This window comes from Myotis brandtii, unplaced genomic scaffold (genome assembly GCF_000412655.1).
Source record: "Myotis brandtii unplaced genomic scaffold, ASM41265v1 scaffold58, whole genome shotgun sequence".
NCBI lineage: Eukaryota > Metazoa > Chordata > Mammalia > Chiroptera > Vespertilionidae > Myotis > Myotis brandtii.
Window position 1 is genome coordinate 1,808,777 of NW_005370176.1, and position 24,188 is coordinate 1,832,964.

The 24,188-nt window shown below is 38.6% G+C and overlaps 1 protein-coding gene across 3 annotated transcripts in view; it reads left to right on the forward strand.

Moving 5' to 3' along the window:
- Positions 1-24,188, forward strand: part of FNBP1L (formin binding protein 1-like) — a 64,699-nt gene that overhangs the window by 2,637 nt on the left and 37,874 nt on the right. For all 3 annotated transcript variants that reach the window (XM_005878985.2, XM_005878986.2, XM_014550040.1), the window contains exons 2-5: positions 7,008-7,123; positions 19,725-19,778; positions 21,018-21,165; positions 22,143-22,205. In XM_005878985.2, coding sequence (XP_005879047.1) covers positions 7,008-7,123; positions 19,725-19,778; positions 21,018-21,165; positions 22,143-22,205 — 381 coding nt within the window. The remainder of the gene's footprint in view (positions 1-7,007; positions 7,124-19,724; positions 19,779-21,017; positions 21,166-22,142; positions 22,206-24,188) is intronic.

A 24,188-nucleotide genomic window follows, 5' to 3' on the forward strand; every position in this document is an offset into this window, starting at 1 on the left:
AAAATATATTTCTTTATTGATTTCAGAGAGGAAGGGAGAAGGAGAGAGATAGAAACATCAATGATGAGAGAGGATCATTGATTGGCTGCCTCCTGCACACCCCACACTGGGGATGGAGCCCGCAACCCAGGCATGTGCCCTTGGCCGGAATCGAACCTGGGACCCTTCAGTCCGCAGGCCGATCCTCTGTCCACTGAGCCAAGCCGGCTAGGGTGAGGAGTTATTTTTTAATGGGTACAAAGTTTCAGTTTTACAAGATGAAAAGAATTGTGGAGATGGATAGTCGTTATGGTTACACAGCAGTGTGAATGTACTTGTCACTGAACAGTACTCTTGAAAATGGTTAAGATGCTAAATTTTATGTTATGTGTATTTCATTGCAATTTAAAAAATGACATTGTAAGGATTAGTAAAAACTCTACAGGTTAAAAATTTTTTAAAAAGGGGAAAACAGATCTTGGGCATCTGTTGACATAACTAATCAACTTCAGTAAACGCCATGTTTAGAAATATCTTTGTTTTATTGTAGCTTTATATTTGGAATTATATGTCCCTTTAATTTCTACTTTACAAAAGAGCACATGACTTTGAATAATAGCAAATTTAATTTTTTTATTTTAGAGTTTTAATGAATTAAAAGGTAGCTTTACACACCTACAGTAGAACTCTAAACTTGACTTCAAAACCTTTTTTTAGTACATTCATTAAAACCCTGCCATAGTGGGACAAGTGAGATCCAAATATTTTAATAGCATAAAGTATAGTGTAAGGTTTGTGAAAATGTTATTTAGTTTGTTGTACTATCAGAAAAAAGCACAAAAGTAGAGATGGTGAAGAATTATACCTAAGTGACACTTAACTGAGGGGAAAAGGTCCCAAATGATCTTGTTTGTGTTGGTTCATTTCCTATCTTACTCTCTGAAGGACTTTTAGCTTGTTGCTGTTTTGAGAACAAGAGCAAGGTAGAGGACGAGAAGCAGTTACATTGTATTCAAATTTGTCTATTGTCCCTCTTGCTTTATTCAGTGATATTGTGCTTGTTAGCCTTATTAGAAACACTAGAGGCCCAGTGCACAAAAATTTGTGCATTTGGGATGGGGGGGTCCCTCAGCCTGGCCTGTGCCCTCTCACAGTCTGGGACCCCTCGGGGAATGTTCACCTGCTGGCTTAGGCCCGCTCCCCGGGGGGTCGGGCCTAAGCTGGCAGTCAGACATCCCTTTGGCAGCCCGAGAGCCCTCGGGGGATGTCCACTTGCCAGCAGGGAGCAGGCCTAAGCTGCAGTCGGACATCCTTAGTGCTGCTGAGGAGGCGGGAGAGGCTCCCACCACCACCGCTGTACTGGCAGCCGTCAGCCTGGCTTGTGGCTGAGCAGAGCTCCCCCTGTGGGAGCGCACTGACCACCAGGGGGCAGCTCCTGCATTGAGCGTCTGCCCCCTGGTGGTCAGTGTGTATCATAGTGACCAGTCATTCCCAGTCGTTCTGCTGTTAGGGTCAATTTGCATATTACCTTTTTATTATATAGGATGGTATAAAAGAACCCCTTTGATTTTCAGAGATGGGGTGTTGTTTCCAAAGATTTAAGTTGAATTTGTTGCATTTAAAGAAGTTTCAGCTGTGCTAATTTGGGTTCTCTGAGAAATAGCCACCCAAATGGGATTAAACCAAGAACTCATTAGAGGTAATACCTGGGAGAGGAAATGGAGAGGGAGCCAGAAGCAGAAAAAGCTGTAAGACCACAAGCCAAGTCTGACCTTGATGGAGGAAGAGAGGGAGGAAGGAAGGAAGATTGAGTAGGAGTAGCTTAGGTTGCAGGGAAATTTTAAGGAGAGTTTGGCAAGGCTTTTGGGGAGACCTTGAGCCAAATTCACTTGTCAGAAGAGTCCTTGGACTCCCTGAACCAGATCTGTCTTTTTATCCCTGCCTTTCTCAGTCATTATGTGGGAACAACTGCAGCCCTGTCAGCTCTGCTTCCTGTGGTTAGAAATTTGAGAGGCACATTCTCATAGTTTCACCATCATCTTCTTACGTTATTTTTTATTCTTTATGTGGAATCTATTATGAACTGCTAAATCATTGCCTTTAAGAAACATGGCTCTATTGATTAAGAGCTTTTGTGTATTCATTTGTAACCATACTTGGAGAAATTGAAGGATTGTATTATTTTTGTCTTGTCATATATTTGGTGCTTACTGATTTAAATTATAAATGCAAAAGAGGGAAGGGAACTACCCGCCCCGCCCCCTCTAAGCCTTTAACACCTCCTTGTAGTTATTGCTAATGACAATGGTGGTAGAGTAGAGGAGAATGTCATGGGAAGAGAAGTAAAAAAATATGCAATAGGATATTGGAAGGAGCACCTGGATAGATTTTGAAGTAACTAAGAGCTTAATTTAGAATTTAATTAAAGTTTTAATTAAAAGTTAAGATAGCAAGTGAGTTTCTTAAATATACTAGTTTGCATCTGTCTTTCAAAAAAGCAAAACCATGAGGAAACATGCAAATAATTAATAAGTTGACTTTTTAAAACTTAAAATATTTCTCAATTTACTTTGGAGGTAGATGTTGTTGATCCTGAGTTGTAAATTGATTTCTTGGTTCCGTGAAACTTAAACACAAAGAAAATTTCTACAGTCCCATATGAATCAAAGACTGAGAAAAGTCATTTGTGTTAGATCTTAAAAATGTCTTTGGCAGTGCTTCGGTATTCAGAAGTGTTGGAGAAACTTTGGCAGCAAAGCAGAGCCATAGAGTAAGACCAAACTAGGACAGCAAAGTCATTATTCTGCTTTTTAGTGAAGAAAGTATTTTTTTAAACAGTTGTGACCTTTGGTGTTATACCAAAAATACCTTATTGGAACTTCATTTGGATGCAAGGCTGTGTCAAAGTATTTAGAAACACAAGGATTGAATATTAAGTAGTGACTTCTAAAACAATTATAACATTTTAAATGCATAAATAGTTATTTTTATGCCAGTTTTAACTTTTTTAAAAAAATGCCAGCTTTAATTTAAAATGTTTTTCTTGTGTCCCCAAATGAATATGGTAAAATAACTTTAAACACCTTACAAATTTAAAAAATAATTTTAAAGGATACAGAAAATAAGAACTTTCTTAAATTTAAATATGAGACGATAAAATGGGAGATATATTTCACAGAAACTGTGGTTAGAATGAATGTGTTGGAAAAGGAACTGAGGGAATAATTAAGGCAATGAAATGGATAATATATATATTATATGTTTTAAACATTTTTATTTATTTATTTAATTTATTTCAGAGAGGAAAAGAGAGAGATAGAGATAGAAACATCTATGATGAGAGGGAATCATCGATTGGCTGCCTCCCACAAGCCCCACACTGGGGATTGAGCCAGAACCTGGGCATGTACCCTGACCGGGAATCGAACCTTGACCCCCTGGTTCATGGGTCAACCCTCAACCAACACTTAATCGCTGAGCCATGCTGGGTGGGCCCAGGATATTTGACCACGTATCTGGGCAGCATGGCCTAGCCAAATTGACACATAAAATTATATCACAGTCAGTTTTAGTGGAGTTTGAAACTATTTATTAAAAATGTAAAGATGCAATGTTTTCTGATTAGTTTGTAAAAATCACAGCCTGACATCATGGACATTTAGTAGCATATTTTAACATAGACCTTTCCACATTGGTGGATAAGGTTGATTAAGGAATTGGAAAATGCAGTCAACAGTGAACTTTTTCCCTCAGCTCTTTTTATTTTTGTGAAGTGTCATTTGTTTCCTAGCTGTGACAATCACTAGAAACTAAATGTCACCGTTTAAAGCCAAGGCCTTCGGATTGCTTTCCTTTAAGTATTAAACCAAGATTTTAGAAATAATGAGTCATAGCCAAGTCATTGCTCTTACTAAAATTGTTGTTAGTATTTTAAAAAGTCATGGCCGAGAGACTTTTGTTTGTTAAATAAGTAAAAATAATGTTTAAAGTAACGTTTAAAAATAATGTTTACTTCATTTTTTTGTGGATTTCATAATAGTACAGTGTATATAAATTAGAAATCCTATATAATAAAACCCTAATATGCAAATTGACTGAACAGCGGAATGACTGGTTGCTATGACACACACTGACCATCAGGGGGCAGACACTCAATACAGGAGCTGTCCCGTGGTCGTCAGTCCCTCCCACAGGGGGAGCGCTGCCCAGCTAAAAGCCGGGCTCATGGCTGGCAAGTGTAGTGGTGGTGGCAGAAGCCTCTCCCGCCTCCATGGCAGCGCTAAGGACCCCTTGGGGGATGTGCGCCTCTCTGGCATAACCCGGCAGGTGGATATCCCCCAAGGGGTTCTGGACTGTGAGAGGGCGCCAGCCGGGCTGAGGCTCCTCCCTACCCCCCCAGTGCACGAATGTCGTGCACCAGACCTCTAGTCCTATCTAATGAAGCGGGAATATGCAAATTGACCGGCACGCCGTCACAAAGATGGCAGGGCCTACAGCGGACGTGGGGTTTCCGTAACACAAGATGGCTGCACCCACAGTGGAGGCTGATTTCCTGTAACGAGACTTAATGAGCAATCAGCAGGAACCTGAGGCTGTATGACTCTGGGCCAGGGCAGGGGACCTGAGGCTGCACCCCCTGCCTGGTGGGGCATGACAGGGGACCTCAGGCTGCGCACCCCACCCCGGCGCCAGGCCGGGGGACCTGAGGGTGTGCTGGAGGACCTGAGGCTGGGGCTTGGCAGGTGACCTGAGGCTGTGCCCCCTCCACCCTGCGGGGCTTGACGGGGGCCCTGCGGCTGTGCCCCCTACCCTATGGGGCTTGATGGGAGTCCTGAGACTGCACCCCCTGCCTGGCGCCAGGTCAGGGGACCTGAGGCTGCCCCCCCTGTCCCCCCCGCCCGGTGGGGCTTGACAAGGGGGGGGCCAGCCGGGTCTGGATCTCGCTCAATGGGGGTGGGGCCGGCTGGGTCTTTGGATCTTGCATGATTTTGAGGCGCCGAGGGTAGGCAGGGACTTGACTCTGGGTCCCGCGGCGCGCCCCAGACTCTGACAGGAGGAAGCTTTTCATATACATTTTACTAATTTTCTTTAATCTCTTACACTTCTATTATAGAGAAAGGGCAAATAGCAATTTTAAAATATTTTCTCTAATTAATCCCCTTTAAAGTGCATGAATTTCATGCACCGGGCCACTAGTATACTTATAATAGAAGTATTTGTTCATATTTTTTACTGATAGGGGAGAGGGTTGTAATAAATTTGGAAATTTCAGAAGATAGAGAAGTATAATATAAAATTTGCTGAGGAAGATATGGAAGTTCATAGGTAAATAACTAATGTGATTAAACCATGGATAATTTAGGAAAGAAACCTAGAATATAGAAAAAAATGATATTTTAATTGTTATCTGCATTGTGGACTTGAGCTATGGGTGAGGGAGACAGCACCAAGTTATTAATTTGGAGATTGTTATTAAGGAATAGGAAATGATGGTTTCTTAGGCAACGGGTAGCAAGAAACTGAACCTTTTGGAAAAACGAAGGATGATTATTTCAACTTCAGACTATTCTTTTTCTTGCACTGTTTTTTTGTTGGGAGTTTTTAAATTTGAAAGACATTTCCATATTAAGTTTACTGAGCAGTGCATCCTCTTGCTATTTTTAAGTCTACTTAGAAAGCCAAATGATATTGACAAAATTGTATGAAAGAATAGAATTAGAGTGGTAATACCAAACTATAATAGGCAGATAAATTGTATCGCTGCTGTTTAGAGAGTATTTACTTTTACCAGTGGAATTTTAAAATGATTTAAGGAGCCCTAACCGGTTTGGCTCAGTGGATAGAGCATCAGCCTGCGGACTCAAGGGTCCCAGGTTCGATTCCGGTCAAGGGCATGTACCTTGGTTGCGGGCACATCCCCAGTAGGGAGTGTGCAGGAAGCAGCTGATCGATGTTTCTCTCTCATGGATGTTTCTAACTCTCTATCCCTCTCCCTTCCTCTCTGTAAAAAATCAATAAAATATATTTAAAAAAAAAATAAAATGATTTAAGGAAATAAGATAGGGAAAGAGATAAAAAGCAAAGACTTGGAAATTCATAGGTAAATAACAAATGTGATTAAATCATGGGTAATTTAGGAAAGAAACCTAGAATATAGGAAGAAATGATATTTTAATCTGTTATCAGCATTGTAGACTTGAGCTATGGGTGAGGGAGATAGCACCAAGTTATTAATTTGGAGATTGTTATTAAGGGATAAGAAATGATGGTTTCTTAGGCAACGGGTAGAAGGGAATATTTTTTGAGAATTGAAAGAGCCTTGTAAGATTTATTCGTACAGTATTAGTATTGTGTGTATTGCATTTCAGAACATTTAATGACATCACTATAATCCTGTTGAGGTCGGTGATGGGACTCCCATATTAAGATGGAAAAAGTTCAGACAGCCTTGGTAACTTGCCCAAGGTCAGATATCTGATAAGTGTAGAGCCCAGAATATGAAACCAGATAATACTGGATTCTGTTCAGCCAATTTTCATTGAGTGCCTGCTGTGGTACCAGGCAAGCCATGGTGCTAATACCTTGGTAACTCAGAGTTGAGTAATACATGGTTCTTGCCCTCAATATAGTATGTCAAATGAAAAAGATAGGAATTTTTAGGGAGCCTTGGGACCCAGATAAAGGCCACTTATCCCAATCTGTGAATTTAGGGCCATTTTCTGGAGGATAAAGTATCTGAACTGAATCTCAACAGAGGAATAAAAGCGCAAAAAGGTGACTAGGGGAGGGCGTTGCAGCTAGGGAGAACCACATGTGTAAAGGCCTTCAGGCATAAAGTAGCATGATTCATGCTGAGGAACCTATTTCTGTGTAGGACTTAAAGGATGAGGTGGGTGCGGACCCGCAGAAGAGCCTAGGTTTTTTTTCCCCCCTCTTTTACTTCATTGCTTCTCTGGATGAATATTAGAAGCTTGTTAAAGCATTTGTGGATAAAATTAGACTTTTTACTGTGCTCTTACCTTTTCTAGGATCAGTTCGACAGCTTAGACAAGCATACACAATGGGGAATTGACTTCTTGGAAAGATATGCCAAATTTGTTAAAGAGAGGATAGAAATTGAACAGAACTATGCGAAACAATTGAGGTAAGTTAAAATTTTTTTCAATTCTCAGAAGTGAAATTACATGTGAAAATAGTTGGGTGTGCCCTGGTCGATGTGGTTCAAGTGGTTAGAGTGTTAGCCCACTCATCGAAGTGTCACAAATTTGAATCCCGCTCAAGGACACGTCGCTGGGTTGTATGTTCGGTTCCAGTTGGGGCATGTGTTGGAGGCAACCATTGATGTCTCTCTTATATTCATGTTTCTCTCTCTCTCTTCCATCCCCACTCCCTCCCTTACTTCCACTCTCTCTAAAAATCAATGGAAAAAATATCCTCAGGTGAGGATTAACAAAAAAATAAATAAACAAAATAAAAATAGTTGGATATTAGGTAAATGTGATATATTAGAAGTTAAATTCTGTTTTTCATTGAAGTAGATTGAATTAGGTAACTGGCTTGTTTTAATTACCGATTTAATTAAATCATAAGTAGCTTCATTCCGAAAGATACTTAAAATCCTACAGTCAGGAAGCAAAATGCCAGTAAAAAGAAAAATTCCTGGTATAAATTCTGTACTTTGCAGTTTATTCCTTTGTAGTTTTTTGCTTTAGTAATCTTTCTAAAGCATTGAAGATTTCTTCGGTTTCTCATTTTTTTTTTAAGTTTTTATGACTTGGAAATTGAATGTGCTTAGCTGAGTTTCTTTCTGTCAAAAATCATATATATTACTGATTTTGGAATATGTGCCAGAAGATAAAAGTTTTAAAGGGAAAATTTTAGTCTTAAAACAAATGGAATTAATTTCAAGATTTTGTTGTAGTAGAAGATCATTGTTGGATCACAATTTGACAAGTAGTTTTGCTGGAACTTTTAATAGAAATTGTACTTGAAGTCTGAAGACTGGACACAAATCAGTACAAGGTTCTAGGTATAGGGTTAGGATTCTTTATATTTCAACTGACAGAAAATCCAACCTAAACAGGCGCACAGACTAAAAATTCCAGGCATGGCCGGAACCGGTTTGGCTCAGTGGATAGAGCATCGGCCTGCGGACTGAAAGGTCCCAGGTTTGATTCCAGTCAAGGGCATGTACCTGGGTTGCGGGCACATCCCCAGTGGGAGGTGTGCAGGAGGCAGCTGATCGATGTTTCTCTCTCATCGATGTTTCTAACTATCTCTCTCCCTTCCTCTCTGTAAAAAATCAATAAAATATATTTTAAAAAAATAAAAATAAAATAAAATAAAATAAAAATTCCAGGCATGTTTTATTCTGGGGTCAAATGTGTCCAGGTTCCAGTTTTGGATTCTACCTCCCCTTTGCTGCCTTTAGCCTCAGGTTCCATTCAGAAGTACCATTCCTTTTGCCCTCTTAGCTCTAGATTTCATATCTTTATATCCTTACATCCTGGTGAGGAATAATGTTTTTTTTTCCTCTATTGTGCATTTGGGGAAGGATAGAGGATAGGGAAGGGGGAAGGAAAAAATGAAGGAAGGGAGAAGAGGGTGATAGAAGGAAAGCAGAGTGCAAGCTTGTATTAGTTTCTTTTTTCCAGAAGTCCCAGCAAGGGTTTCTTTTTTTGTCATGCTAACCCTGTGTAGGTTATATGCTTATCCTGAACAATTCACTGGGGTGAGAATAATTAGAATGATTTGTAGCTAATGATGGGGGAGGGCTAGTTACTCAAGAGAAATTTAAGGTAGTGGATAGCAGAAGGAAGGGGTTGATAGTAGCATGAGAAACCACATGATAAACTACAATAGTAGTGGTTTATACAATCAACTGACTAGGTTTAGGGATGAAATTAGACATGTATGATGAATAGATTATTAATAACTAGTGACCTGGTGCATGGATTTGTGCATATTGAAAGGAAATTAATTAGAAGGTGGCCACGGGGGGTGGGACTGGGAGAGACTGGCCGGACATGCCCTGGAGCCAGCTGCACCTGGGGTGGTGCTGTGGCTCGAAGGGCGTCTGTGGGGTCCCTCTGGCAGGTGGGTCCCTCAGCCTGGCCTGTGGGGATTGGGCCGAAACCGGCTCTCCAACATCCCCTGAGGGGTTTGGAGTGCGAGAGGGCACTCTGTAAAGTTGCTGTCATTCAGGGTGTGGAACGCAAATGCAAGTGTGCAGTAAACCAGATTTGAGGCCGACAGTGCCCCAGCAACAACATAACCCACAGCCGAAGGTGGAATTGTGTGGCCCTGTGAGGAATTGGGCTCCCTTTTCTCTGGTTTCGGGGTGCGTACCCTAGGACTGGCGCTGCCAAGTCACTGCAGCTTGGCAGCTCCTGTGTTGAGCATCTTCCCCCTGGTGGTCACCGTGCGTCATAGAGACTGGTCGGATGGTAGGAGGGACACTTAGCATATTAGCCTTTTATATATGTAGATGTTTTTATAATGATGCACATACTATTAGGACATTTACTGAAAGAGTGGCATCATGTTAATTTCTTCATCCATTTGCTTCCTCTGTTTTTTTTTAAAAGCAGGTATTTCCTATTTGAGAATATAAACAGAGAGCCTATTAGCATATTAATAGTAATAGTGATGATATTTCACCTGTCCAGAAGTTACACTCTTGGAACTTTACCCCTCAAGAATCTAGAAGCATTAAGGACCTCTGAAAAGTTAAAATAGCAATCAATATTGTATTCACATGTGAACAAAAATTTTTCCTCATTTAATTTTAAATAGATCTCAATTCTAGCACAGTAAGTTCTTTGGATTCCAACTTTTCTAATAGAAGTGAAGAGAAGAAATACTTTAGGCAATACAGTGATGGCAGTGTGAAATGACAATAAAAAATATTAAAATATTATTAAAAACAGATTAAAAAGAGTTTCCAGTCTAAAGTACCTGTCAGTAAGGGAATGATGAAAAATACTGTGGAATATGCAGTTTAAATAAATCAGGTATACTAGTATATTTAAACTTAAAGGCTATTTACTAGTAATCTATTAGTGTAAAAAGCAAGTTGTAGAACTGAATGTATAGCAAATCTGCTTGCTTATTCTAGTTTTTGAATACAAATTATGTGTAAAATTTGTATGTATTCTCAAGAAGTACAGAAGGATACACCCAAGTTGTTTTATAGCAGTTACCCTCTGGGGAATTGGAGGGGGGATGGTAAGGGAAGGAACTTTTTTTATTTACACTTTTGAATTATTGAAGTGTTTAAAACAGTTCTGTGTTATATTTTTGTAGTTTAGAACATTTGTTTTTAAGCAAAGAATGTGGTATACTTCAATAGAGAATCTTACAACAAATTATAAAATAAAAAATTGGTAATTTAGAAGGTAAAATTTCAGCAGTCTGGAATATTTAACTGTCCAGAATAACTCAGGCTTCAGAGTTTCAGGATGGCCAAGCTTTTACCAAAGTAACAGGACTCTAATCAAATGACAGACTTGTTTGCCTTTCTCTCTGTTTTGTGACTGATAACAATCATTATAATTTTCATTTACTTGCAAAAAAATATTTGAACATCACTTCACTGAAGCAAAGGTGGCTAGAATCCGCAATTATATTATATGAAAATGTAATTTTGCAGTGAGAAAGTAGAGTTTATTATGCACAGATGCTCTAGATCAGTGATTTGCACCTTTCTCCCCCCCCCCCTTTGTCCAAAGGGAAGAGGTTTGCCTTGTTTATTTCCTCTTCTTTAATGGAAAAAATTCTTTTGGTTAACTCCCTCCTGTTTATTCTATGCAGAGGACAATTTCTTTCATAGTAGGCAGGCAGCTTTTTTCCCTCCTAAATCATAACTATATTCAGAATGTTAAACATTTACATTTTAAACATACAAGGTGGGGCAAAAGGTTTACAATTTTGAGTATGGGAAACTCAGAGTTTATTCTTGTATTATTATTTATTATTGTATTATTTTCCACACAAACAATTGTAAACCTACTTTTGCCCCACCCTGTATTACAAGATATTAAAATTTTTTGGCCTTTGGTATTTCAAGTTTATTTTCTTCTCATCTATTTGTCTGTTTTGATGGCTTTGGTTTAATTTTACCTTGAATTTTGGTAGTGGTTTGAGGATGGTAATAAATAGAAAACAAAGCATCTAATTATGTTTAAAGATATAGCTATCCACAATTGAGTCATGTCCATTTTGATTGATGATAAACTGATTTAAGATAATTTAGTAGAGTGTTTTATGTTTGCAGACATAAAAAACTGAACTCAGTCATTCCTTTAATAAATTTATTGTATTTGTATGGCAGAGATTAAAATTTCTAAGTTAAAAAATAGTTCTATATACATAGGCATCATTTTATTTTATTTTTTAGTAAAAATAATTATGGTATTAAGTGCTATCATAAAGATTGTTATGTGAAATTATATTACCCTACTGCCACCTCAGATCATGTCTTTCTGGTTTAAATGTGTGGCAGTGTGGTATACTAGACGAGAAATAGATTGGACGATAGAAACCTTAAAAGCTACTCTTATCTTAATGAGAGCAGAAATCTCTCCAAATACCTTTATTTTTTAGTTTTTTCTCTTTTTTAAATCTTCTTTGCTCAATCCATCCACCCCCTCACTCTCCCACCTCTGATAGCTGTCAGCCTGCTCTCTATGAGTCTGCCACTATTTTGCTTGATAATTCATTTTGTTCATTAGATTCCACATTATGAGTGAAATTATATGGTACTTGTCTTTCTCTGACTGGCTTATTTCACTTAGCATAATGCTCTCCAGGTTCATCCATGCTGTCTCAAAGGGAAAGATTTCCTTCTTTTTTATGGCCAAGTGGTATTCCATTATGTAAATGTACCATAGCTGTTTTATCCACTCATCTACTGATGGGATACTTCCAAGATTTGGGCTACTTTCATATCTTGTCTGTTGTAAATAACACTGCAGTGAACATAGGGGTGCATATATTCTTTTAAATTAGTGTTTGAGGTTTCTTTGGATAAATTCCCAGAAGTGGAAGTGCTGGGTCATACGGTAGTTCTATTTTTAAATTTTTTGAGGTATCTTCATACTACTTTACACAGTGGCTGTACCAATCTACATTTCCACCAACAGTGCACCAAGTTTCCCTTTTCTCCACATCCTTGCCAACACTTGTTTGCTGATTTATTGATGATAGCCATTTTGACAGGTGTGAGGAGATACCTCATTGTGTTTTCAATTTTCATTTCTCTAATGATTAGTGACATGGAGCATTTTTCCATATCTCTATTGGGCATCTGAATGTTCTGTTTGGAAAAGTGTCTATTCAGGTCCTTTGTCCATTTTTGAATTTCATTGTTTGGTTTTTGGTATTGAGTTTTATAAGTTCTTAGTCCCTTATCAGATGTATCATTGGCAACTATGTTCTCCCATTCAGTGAGATGTTTTTTCACTTATTGATGGTTTCCTTTGCTGTGCAAAAACTCTTTAGTTTGATGTAGTCCCATTTGTTTATTTTTCCTTTTGTTTCACTTGCCTAAGGAGATATATTACAAAAAATATTGCTACAAGAAATGTCTGTTCTAGGATTTTTATGGTTTTTGAGTCTCACATTTAAGTATTTAATCCATTTTGAGTTTATTCTTGTGTATGGTATAAAAGGGTGGTTTAGTTTCTTTTCTTTTTTTTTGCATGTATCTGTCTTATATTCCCAGCACCTTTTATTGAATAGACTATTTACCCCATTGTATGTTTTTGCCTCTTCTGTCAAGTATTAATTGACTATCAGGTGTGGGTTTATTTCTGGGCTCTCTATTCCATTGATCTATATGTCTGTTTTTATGCCAGTACCATATGGTTTTGATTACTGGGGCCTTGTAAAGTTTGATATCAGGTAGCATTATTCCTTCAAATTTCTGGAGATTTCTCCTGTTCTTTCATTTGGGGCCTGTTTCTTTGTCTCCCAATTTCTGCTGCCTCGTTGTGTTTGTTTCTATGTGCCAGGTATTAGATAGATCTGCTCTGACTCCCAGTCTTGGTGGAGTGGCCTTATGTAATAGGTGTCCTGTAGGGTCCAGTGGTGCAGTCTCCATGATCACCTGGCTGGATGCTCCAGGAATGTCCCATGTGGTGGGTTATGTGGGCCCTCCTGTTGTAATTGAGTCATTATTGCCATTGGCCCATTCCTGCGTGGAATCGACCCTCAGGTTGGCTGACTGTGAGGTTCAACCCTGACCATGGTGCGTGAGCTATTGTGCAGGTGCTGACCACAGGAATCAGAGTTCACCTCAGCAGGGTTTGGTGCCTGCTGAGATCTCTCTTTGGATATGCTACTTGTGAAACTTAGTGGATCTTGCTCTGATGTTGTCCAAAGCTAGTCATTGGGTGTGTTGGTTCTTAACCTCTTGGGAAGGACTGTGGTGTAGGCCAATGTAAGACTTGGCCTGTTATTGGCCCTTGGCTACCTGTTTGGAGTTACCTGCAATCCACAGTTTATGCCTGCCTCTACTGTGTACCAAGGCTGGCTTTTAGCAGCACGGGACCTGGGGGCAGGTCAGCAAAAGTCCCAAGGCACCCTGATGAGATCTGGCTCTATCTGCCTCTGCCTGCTGGCTGCCGGTCAGGTTCAGTCACTGAAAGAGCCTCTGGCTGTATTCCTCAGGGCTTACACTTTACAGTTTAGGGCAGTGGTTCTCAACCTTCCTAACGCCGCGACCCTTTAATACAGTTCCTCATGTTGTGGTGACCCCCAATTTCATTGTTACAAATTGAACATAATTAAAGCATAGTGATTAATCACAAAAACAATATGTAATTATATATGTGTTTTCCGATGGTCTTAGGCGACCCCTGTGAAAGGGTCGTTCGACCCCCAGGTTGAGAACCGCTGGTTTAGGGTCATTTCCCCCGCCATGCCACTTGGAGGAGAGTGCTCCACCCAAGAGAGATGGCGTCTGTGGTATGGGAGAATGAGTCAGCACAGGGATTCTGGTGGCTCTCCCTTCAGGGAGCCGGCCTGGCTTCTGTGTGGTGCCGCTGGGTGGCCCAGAGGCCCACGCTGTGCCCCGGCCCGTGGTGTCTGGCCGTGCTTACCACATCTCCACATGGGGACTTGGGCGCCGTGACTCAGGTGGAGGGGGGCGCGTGGGGGCCTGGGGGCTCAGGTGCTGCCTAGGGCCCGGAGGTCAGCTGGGAACTGCCCTTCCACGCCAGACACTCGCGCTGCGATTGCCAGCCAGGCCTAGGGACCGTACCAAATCATGAATTTCGCGCACCGGGCCTCTAGTTGTGGATAATGATGCTGTGAACATGAGTGTAGAAATGTGTATGTTTGAGTCTCTGCTTTCAACTCTTGTGTATATACCCGGAAGAGGAGTTGTTGGATCATAATTCTGTGTTTAATTTTTTGACGAACTAGATACTGTTTTCTGCAGTGGCTGAACTAATTTGCATTCCTACCAGTAATGAACAAGACTTCCAATTTGTCCACATCCCAGGCAACACTTGTTATTTTCTTTTATTTTTCTTTATAGTAGCCATCTTAATGGGTGTAGGAGATCTCATTGTGGTTCTAATTTGCATTTATCTTTGGTCATTAGTGACATTGATAAATTTTTCATGATTGCTAGCATTTGTATGTCTTTGGAGAAATTATATTTAAGTTCATTGCCCATTTTTAAATCAGATTATTAGTTGTTATTGAGTTTTAGGTGTTCTATATATATTTTGGATTTCAACCCCTTATCAGATATGTAATTTGTAAATCCTTTCACCAATTTGATAGGTTGTCTTGCTTTGTGGACTTTGATGCGCAGAAGTTTTAAATTTTGATGTCCAATATACCAGTATTTATTTATTTCTTTTGTTGCCTGTGCTCTTGGTTTCGTATTTAAGAAATCATTGATAAATCCTGTCATGAAGCTTTCCCCCTGTGTCTTCTTTTAAGAGTTTTATAGTATTAGTTCTTAGGTTTTGAGTTAATCTCTATATGTGGTGTGAGGTAAGGAGAAGGGTACACCTTCATTCTTTCGTATGTGGATAGCTTATGTGTGTGTGTGTGTGTTTAGAAAACGATAATGTTTTATTACTAGCCACAGAAGGGGCCTGCATGGGGTGGTGGGTGCGCTGGGCTCAGAGTATGTGTGGTCTGAGGAGATGATGATCTGGAGACTGGAAGGAAAGGGGAGTGGGTCACAGGCTAGCTCCAAGGTCTCCTTAGATATACCGCTGGGAATGGGTAAAAGAGTCATGGCAGGTTCCACAAGGCCGCTAATAAGGTTAAGAAATTCTTGGAAATCTAGTTGCCCGTCACAGTTGAGGCCCAATTTCTTCATCATGACATCAAAGTCACAGGTCCATCTGGTTCTTTGTGAAGGGAGCCAGTTCTATCTTCATGAAGGTTAGGAACTCAGTCTTGGAGAGTGTGTAGCTGTTAACCACCCTTTTCAGCATGAATCTGGAAAACAGCAGCCAGAGACTCCATGTACCACTTGGTCTCTCCAGGGCTGGACATGTTGGAGCAGAGCAAGGCACAGAGGCTGTGAGGAGGAGTGGTGCCTATGTGTGGGTATCTTTTACATTTCATTTTCCACTGTGTGAGAGAAGATATGTGGCTGTAAGTGCTGGAAAACCCAATATGAGCTAGTATAAACGTAATGGGAAATTTATTAATAGGAAAAATTTATTTGATTTTTTCTAATGGATTTGATTTTTTAATTGAGCTTAAGAAGTTAAATAGTCAAGTTGCTGGAAGGCCTGGTGCAGCTGGGTCACAGAGAAAAAAGCCAGTGTCTGAAACACAGCCAGAGCCCTTTGCTATTGTCGTCTACTTCTTTCTTCTTTTGGTGGGTTGGCTTTATTCTTTCAGTAGAGGCTGGCTTTCTTCATTTGGCAGAAAACGTAGTCACCAACAGTGCCAGATTTATGTCTCAGATTCAGCTCTCTTACTGGCCTCAAAGCTGAATCGAGTCCAAAGACTTAAAAACTCCAGGAAGAGAACTCTTGGCCCAGCTAGATTCAGTTTTCTATCTCTGGATCACTTAACTGAGGCCCACAAATAGGGCCTGGCAATTCCCAAGCCTGATAACTGTTAGATATAGGGAGAGCTTTAGAAAAGAGGTAAGAGCTAGTCTCGTGTATCTAATATTACCCTTCTGCTAGAAGATATAGATAGTATGATTTGTATCCTGTTTTACAAATAAATGTGATATTGATCACCTGTTAAATAGTAATTAGAACTCAGAGTGCCTCAACTGTTGATAGGTTGAAACTCTATAGAGATGATTTTCAGCCTTTAAATTTTTTTGAGATATCCTATACTGGTATATATAAATAACACTGTAATCTTTGGAGAAGCTCATTACATTTAGGAACCTTCTCAGACCACTGAAGAAACAATGTTAATTCTCTGTAGCCAGAGTGCATGATCCTAAGGTACTTAGAAAACATGGATGAAACACATCAAAAGTACCAACATATCTATGACATCTATTACAATTTCTATAATATGTATTGTATGCATATAAAACTTTGTTTCAATTAATTCCTGATTTATAACACCCTGTTAAAAAAGCATGCCTTATGTATAAACTGCTATTATAATTGGTTACTTGGAGAATCTCTGGGCATAGAAGAGAGGAAAAGTTTCTGGGGGGGAAAAATAGCCTAGGGAAACCGCTACTATGGGACAGAGAGATGAATTGTCTAACATATTTTTATTTCAGGAGCAACCCAAATGCTTCACACTTGCATACAGGGTGTGGGGCAAAAGTAGGTATAAAATTGTGAGTACATGAAACACAGTTTATTCTGTGTTATTATTTATTAATTGTTGTATTATTTGCCATATGAACAACTGTAAACCTACTTTTGCCCCACCCTGTGTTTAAGGCAAATCAGCCTGAGATTTATTTGACCTAATAAGCATATTATGGTAAAAATGCAAAGCAGGGATTTGTGGGTATTATTAACCATTTAAACCTTGATATGAATTTTTGATGACTTTAGACTTTTCTTAGAAGGCCCAACTGAGATCAGCTGCTTTGAGAGATAAATTTTTTTTTGTACGATTTTATAATTAAAAAAACATTCTACACAAACAGTATGTGATCATTGTAACACATTTAATTTCAAGTCCCTTCCCAGATTCTCTCCCTAGAAATGAGTACGAAATAATTTGTTGTGTCTTCTTTCAGAGCATGTTTTCCTAGGATACAAATTTTGACTTGGTGGAATACAAGAGGAACATTTTGGAACATGCTATTGTTTTCTGTTGGCAGGATTGGCTTGGATGGATTCTTTAGTGGCTTGTGTATTGTTTTTGAAGGCTCTGGAGACTTAGGGTTTGGGGAGAGTTGCTAATAGATGGGTGACTTTTACATAAAGAAAGGCAAGAGTAATTAAAAAAAAATTGTTGAGAACTAACTGCATGGTCAAAAGGTAAAGGTAAATTTACTTTCTTTCCCTTTCTCTCCCTCCTGTGATTCATGTGCTCTTCCTCCCAGAGCTAGAGTTCACATTAGTGTTGTTTATGCTGTAGTTAAGATATGTTAAGACTTTCGGTTAACCTATGACTATGGTTGTCATGATTTTTTCCAGTGTCAGAATCTCAGCTCAGATTGGTTTAAGCAGAGAAAGAAATTCATTGGCTTGTGTGACTATAAAGTTCAGGTACCTGGGTTTTCAGAAAGTGTTAATTTTTCTCCTTTTGGTTTTGCTTTCCTCTCTGTTGATTAAATTTCCAAGTAGGCTTTTCCCACTTGGTGACTCTAGGATTATACTTATCATTTTAACTTCAGCAGAAAGAGAACATGTCTACCCTAGAATTACAACACAAAATTTGGGATTGACTTCTATAGTCCTGGTCCCTGGTCCCTGATTGGTTTGTTATCATGCAAATGAGGACTCCAAATCCTCACATTTTGGTCCAGAAAGCACTATTCTGATTGGTCTTTGAAGATGTATAGCTCCGATTGGATGGGGAAAATCTCAGTCTTATTGGTTGAAATATATTCTAGGAACTCCTTTATAATAAGGGTTGGTTCAGCTAACAAGAACTTGGGGCAGGTTTTTCCCAGAAACACAGCTTGCATGAGAGGCCTCTGTTTAGAAATGGCTGCTAGGATCCATTTTTAAATTTGAGTTCAAAAAGTCCTTCTTAACAGGTATATTCATTCTCAGGGTCAACAGTAGCTTTTTCAAAAAAAAATATTTGTATTGATTTTAGAGAAGAAGGGAGAGGGAGAGAGAGATAGAAACATCAGTGATGAGAGAGAGAGTCATTGATTGGCTGCCTCCTGCATGACCTCCTACTGTTGATCAAGCCTGAAACCTGGAATTGAACCTGACCTCCTAGTTCATAGGTCGATATTCAACCACTTAGCCATGCCAGCTGGGCTTTTAAAATTTTTTATTTTTATTTTTTATTGTCCTCATACATGCTGACTCACATTTGTATCTTGATCCAAGAAGTTTCTTTAGAGTTTCAATTTTTGCTACATTTTTAATTGTATGTTTTTACTTAGCTTTTCTATAGGAGCGTTCAGCTTCAAATAAGAGTCATACAAAAAGAAGTTTGGAAATGGGATTCTAAAGCTTAGTGATTATCAGGGCATTCTTGTGAATTTCTTGGTCTTCCCACTCATGATTGAAAGATGTTGCATTAGCTTCAGTCATCCTGTCCTCACACATCTATATCCAACGCATTAAAAAAGTGTGAAGAAGCCCTGGCTGGTTTGGCTCAGTGGATAGAGCATCGGCCTGTGGACTGGAGGGTCCCGGGTTCAATTCTGGTCAAGGGCACATGCCTGGGTTGCAGGCTTGATCCCTAGTAGGAGGCATGCAGGAGGCCAATCAATGATTCTCTCATCATTGATGTTTCTCTCTCTCTCTCTCTCTCTCTCTCTCTCTCTCCCTTTTTCTCTGAAATCAATAAAAATATGTTTTAAAAAATAGTGTGGAGAAGAGGCTTCTTCTTGTGTAATATATTCCCCCTTTTATTATAAAAATTATCACAAAAAGTTAAGTAAAAGTCAGTAAATAGAATCTATAGGACTTAAACACCTTACAGTGGGAGAAACTTGATAAAGTGTAGGATGATTGCCAAATTTTTGTGAACGTGAGGGTTATATTCACTTGAATATGCTGTATATGTACAATTCTGGAAAACTATGTTAGGAAGGCAGGGGCAATTTTCCCCCCATTTTCTCCCCCTTCTGCCTGCAGTGCAAGTGTGTTTCTCTCCTAAGGAGGTGGGGGAGTACTTCTTTTTTATTTCTTTTATTTAAAAAAAATATTTTTATTGATTTTTTTTTTAAGAGAGAGGAAGGGAGAGGGAAAGAGAGAGACATCCATCAGCCACCTCCTGCATGCTCCCTACCTGGGATTGAGCCTGCAACCCAAGCATGTGCCTTGACTGGGAATCGAACTGATAGTCTTTCAGTCCCAGGGAGGATGCCAACCAACTGAACCACCCTGGCCAGGGCTCTTTTTTTATTTGATTGCATAATCAACCAACTTGTTACAATTATACTTATATAAACACAGAAATAACATTTCTTTCTACAGGTGTATTTTTTAAAAATATAAGCAATGATTATATGTTAATGATAGTAGATATCATGTTGCTCTTAATTGTTTTATATCATTAAATTATTTAATGAAATTGGAAACCTTTAGAATATTTCAATTTCAACAACAATATGTCTTATAAATTTTTAAAAAATCTTTTTCCTATAGAAATTTGGTTAAGAAGTACTGTCCCAAACGTTCCTCCAAAGATGAAGAACCAAGGTAAATTATATACCTGTTTATTATTGCATATTAAAAATTTTAAAAACACTTTTTTTTGGTAAAGTAAACATGCTGTTAGTTTTTCATAAAGATTTTATAAAGTTTGTCTTAAAAAATCAATGTTTATGAAGGGGAACTACTGTTATTTCTATAAGAATGAATACTTTAATATTGAGACTTGATAATAGTTATCTAGAATAGTTGATGTGTGGGTTTCCAAGTAAGATGTAGACTAAGACCCCACTTGAGTAATTTAGTCTCTAGAAGAAAAGAGTATTTTTTCCATATTTATCTTGTAGTTGTCAGTTAGTTACTAGCTTCTTGCTTTTACTCTTACAAGTAATAAAACAATTTGGCTGGCTGGTTTAAAGGGATAATGAAAAGGACAGTAATTTTGGAACCTTGAATATGTACAAGATTAGGAATTGGCTGTGAGCTTTTGACAGTCTTAAACAGGAATATGTGGATGGCTGTAAAATGTAGAAACAAAAGAGACGAGACTTAAACAACTTTATGTATAATTGTGAGTTGTTAGGATTCTCAGGTATAATGTTAATGCAATCCTGTCTGAACATTCACCTTCAGCTGTAAGTGTGTTTAGGGAAGTATATTCAATGTAGGTCTATGTTTTAATACAGTGATTCTCTTTATTTTTCTCTGTCCCTTCACACTCATTCCCCCCCCCCCCTTTTGTGGTCCCTTCTTACCTACCACCCCTCTTTTGATGCCAACATATGGTACTTCATGTCCATTTAGGATGTGGGCAGGCATACAGGCAGCTGTTGTCCAGAACTGATAGTATCGTTGTTTTGTAGATCAGCCCTTGAGATGCATTTAAGGGGTTTGATTGGCAGATTCTGTCCTTGAGAGTAAGCCCATCATCTCTGCAACAGGTTTAGCTGCCAAGCCTAGGAATCTAACCAAGTTCATTCCCAAGTTCAGGCCAGTCAATTGGCAACTTAAGAGATTTCAGTATGCCAAAGAACCTGCAGGTAGTAGTCTTATATTTTTTTACCCCAAATATCCCTTTATTTATAAATTAAGACTACATGAAGACATATATACATGTACAGCTTGAACTTAATGCAGGATTATTTCCATACAAAGTTAATTTAGAGCTAGTAGCTAAGATTTAGGTAGTTAAAATTTGTCAAGTATCAGGCTCAATGCATTCCTCACAAAAATATTTGTAATGAAAATAAAAATAAATTTCATCATTTTTAAATATGTTTTTGTCAGGTTTACTTCATGTGTAGCCTTTTTTAACATCCTTAACGAGTTAAACGACTATGCAGGACAGCGAGAAGTAGTAGCAGAAGAAATGGCACACAGAGTTTATGGTGAATTAATGAGATATGCTCATGATCTGAAAACTGAAAGAAAAATGGTAATTATTGTTTTTATCCAGTTATAATATATCTGAAATATTTTCACTCAAAATAATAACTTTGTTCTTTAAAATAATATATATTCTGTATAAACTAGTTTTCTATTTCACTGTATTGCTTCTAGCTAAAATTATCTCAAGATTATCTTGCTAATTAGTGATCCTTTTGGATCCAGGATGAAGGTTTGGTAAACTATATAAGCTAAATCTAGTCTACTACCTGTTTTTGTTCCTAGTTCTCATGTGCTAAGACTGTTTTTTATATTTATATTTATTTTTAATATATTTTTATTGATTTCAGAGAGGAAGGGAAAGGGAGATAGAAAAATCAATGATGAGAGAGAATCATTGATTGGCTGCCTCCTGCAGGCCCCACATTGGTAATGAGCCCACAACCCAGGCATATTTCCTGACTGGGAATTGAACCGTGACCTCCTGGTTCATAGGTCGACCCTCAACTACTGAGTCATGCAGGCTGGGCAGGTTTTTACATTTTTAGATAATTGAAAAGAAAATCAAAAGAATAATATTTTATGACATGTGAAAATTACATGAAATTAAGATTTCAGTGCCTAATAGATAACGTTATTTTGGAACAGACTCACACTCATTTACTTATGTTTTGCCTTTGGCTGCTTTTGCATTACATTACAGAGTTGCAACAGAGACCACATGGCTTGCAAAGCCTAAAATATTTATATGACCCTTTATAGAAAACATTTGTCAGCCCCCACTCATGAAAGTCATGTATTTTCTTAGAGATTATATGTGTCTTAAGTTATATTTAAAATATTCAAATATTTTTCTATAAAATGTATTTTAGAGAGTTTTGCTTTACTAAAATTTCTTATTAAATTTTGATAAAGTTATATAATTAGAATCTTACAAAAATAAAGTGAAAAGCCTTTTTAAGACTTTAGACTTTATTTAAATGTAAGTTTTGTTTGTTTTGTGTTTTTGGTTGTTATGATCTTCAGCATCTCCAAGAGGGACGAAAAGCTCAACAGTATCTTGACATGTGCTGGAAACAGATGGATAATGTGAGTTATAGTGTTTCATGGTTAACATGAAATTTTGTAGAGTTGTTTAGCCCCAAATTTTCTTATGCCTTACATCTATTTAACTTTAATATTTCTCAATGTATTTTTCATAATTTGACATTGGTATAAATAGAGACTGAGATCATTGTTTTTTTCTGTATGAGTTTATACTTGTACCATCCTATCTAATAAAGAGGGAATATGCTAATTGACCCTCATGCCATTGCAAAGATGGCGGCACCCACAGCCAATAAGGAGGGAATGTGTTAATTGACTGTCCTGCCCTCAAAGATGGTGGCGCCCACAGTCAATAAGGAGGGAATATGCTAATTGACTCTCACGCCCTCAAAGATGGCGGCGCCCATAGCCACAAGGTTGCGGCACCCAGTCCCCTCAGCCTGCCTCCAGAGTCCCCCAGTCCCTTTAGCCCCTCAGCCGCCCAGGGCCAGCCTGAGGTGCAGGCAAGCCTTGGATGGCGACTGCCCAGCCACCCAGGGCCGGCCCAAGGCGTAGGCAAGCCTCAGATGTTGGCCACCCAAGGCTCAGGTAACCAGGGCCGGCCGAGGCTTGCGCTGCCGGCAGTGGCAGCAGCAGAGGTGTGATGGGGGCGTCGCCTTCCCCTGATGGCTGGGTCGCCTCCCGCCCCTGAGGGCTCCTGGACTGTGAGAGGGGGCAGGCTGGGCTGAGGGACCCCCCTCCAGTGCATGAATTTTCATGCACTGAGCCTCTAGTCTCTATAATATTGAGATAATTGTAAACATTAAGGAAGATTCTTTTTGACTTTGCAGTAGTTGCTATAAAATATTGTTATAAGATAGAAGTAATAGGGAAACAGTGTTGTATCTTAGGAGACCATTTGACTGAATCTGAGAGGACTTAGATTCTAGTTCTGTCTTTTACTGAGTACCTGATTTTTGTTGACTTCATATTTAGCATATGAAAAATGAAGAGCGGTCTTGCTTATATGAAACGTTTCTTCCAATTCAGTGATTCTGTAATAATGTAAATGTTCCTAGTACTAGGCTGGCTGCTGTCATAGACCGTCTCGTTGTAGAAAATAAAGTACCCTGTAGGTAGGGCAAAATTGTAATAGCATAGTAATAATTTTCTTAAAAACTTTCCAAGGGTACTTGCTAATGTGTTTTTTTAAAAAATGTAGTCACTTGAAAAATAAGATGTCTACATGGAACATTGTTGTCTCCTTTCTCCTTTACTTAAAATGCTCTATCAAATGTTCTGTAGTATAAGATTAATATTCTTTTTGAGCCCTCAGATTAACAGTTTGCTCTTTGCCTGCATATTTTTATGATGGACACTATGTATTCCTTGAAAATTATGCTTGAGGGTTTTTCATGTTAAATTAAGCAATTTAGTTTGTGGTTGTTGGAAGAAGGACTTTTAAGTTTGAGGTTAAAAATAATTCATGCCTTTTTCCTTTAAAAAAATTTCTGTCTTAAAATTTTTAAATTTCAAAAAATTTCTACTATGTAACTGTCATTGATGTAATCAGTGCTAATTGAGAATTCTTAGGTATATTAATAGTCTGTCTTTATTTTTGTTTGGATCTTCTCTTTAATTGGTCTCAGCAAGACTTTTAGGGAGTGTTTACGTTTATTAAATTTTAAATTGCCTTTACTAACATCTTTGGTATCTTCCATCCAATGAGTGTATGTGAGTGTTTGTGTTTTCATCTGCACAAAAAATAGACTCCTACACTTATGAGTCATTGGTCCCTTTAAAAACTAGTGTTGGCTCAAATCATTCTTGTTAATATATACTGACTTGCCTTTAGAATAATTAGCAGTTATTAAGCAAAAGTTACGGGGTCATAAGAAAGAAGCGTCAAAAAATGTAGGAGAGATTTCTTTAAGGCATTAACAATACTATGAAATAAAGGTGAGTTCAGCTCAATTCATGTTTATTGAAGGCATCCTTGACATGTACTGGGTCTTGGAGGTACAAAAGTGAATATATGTGACATGG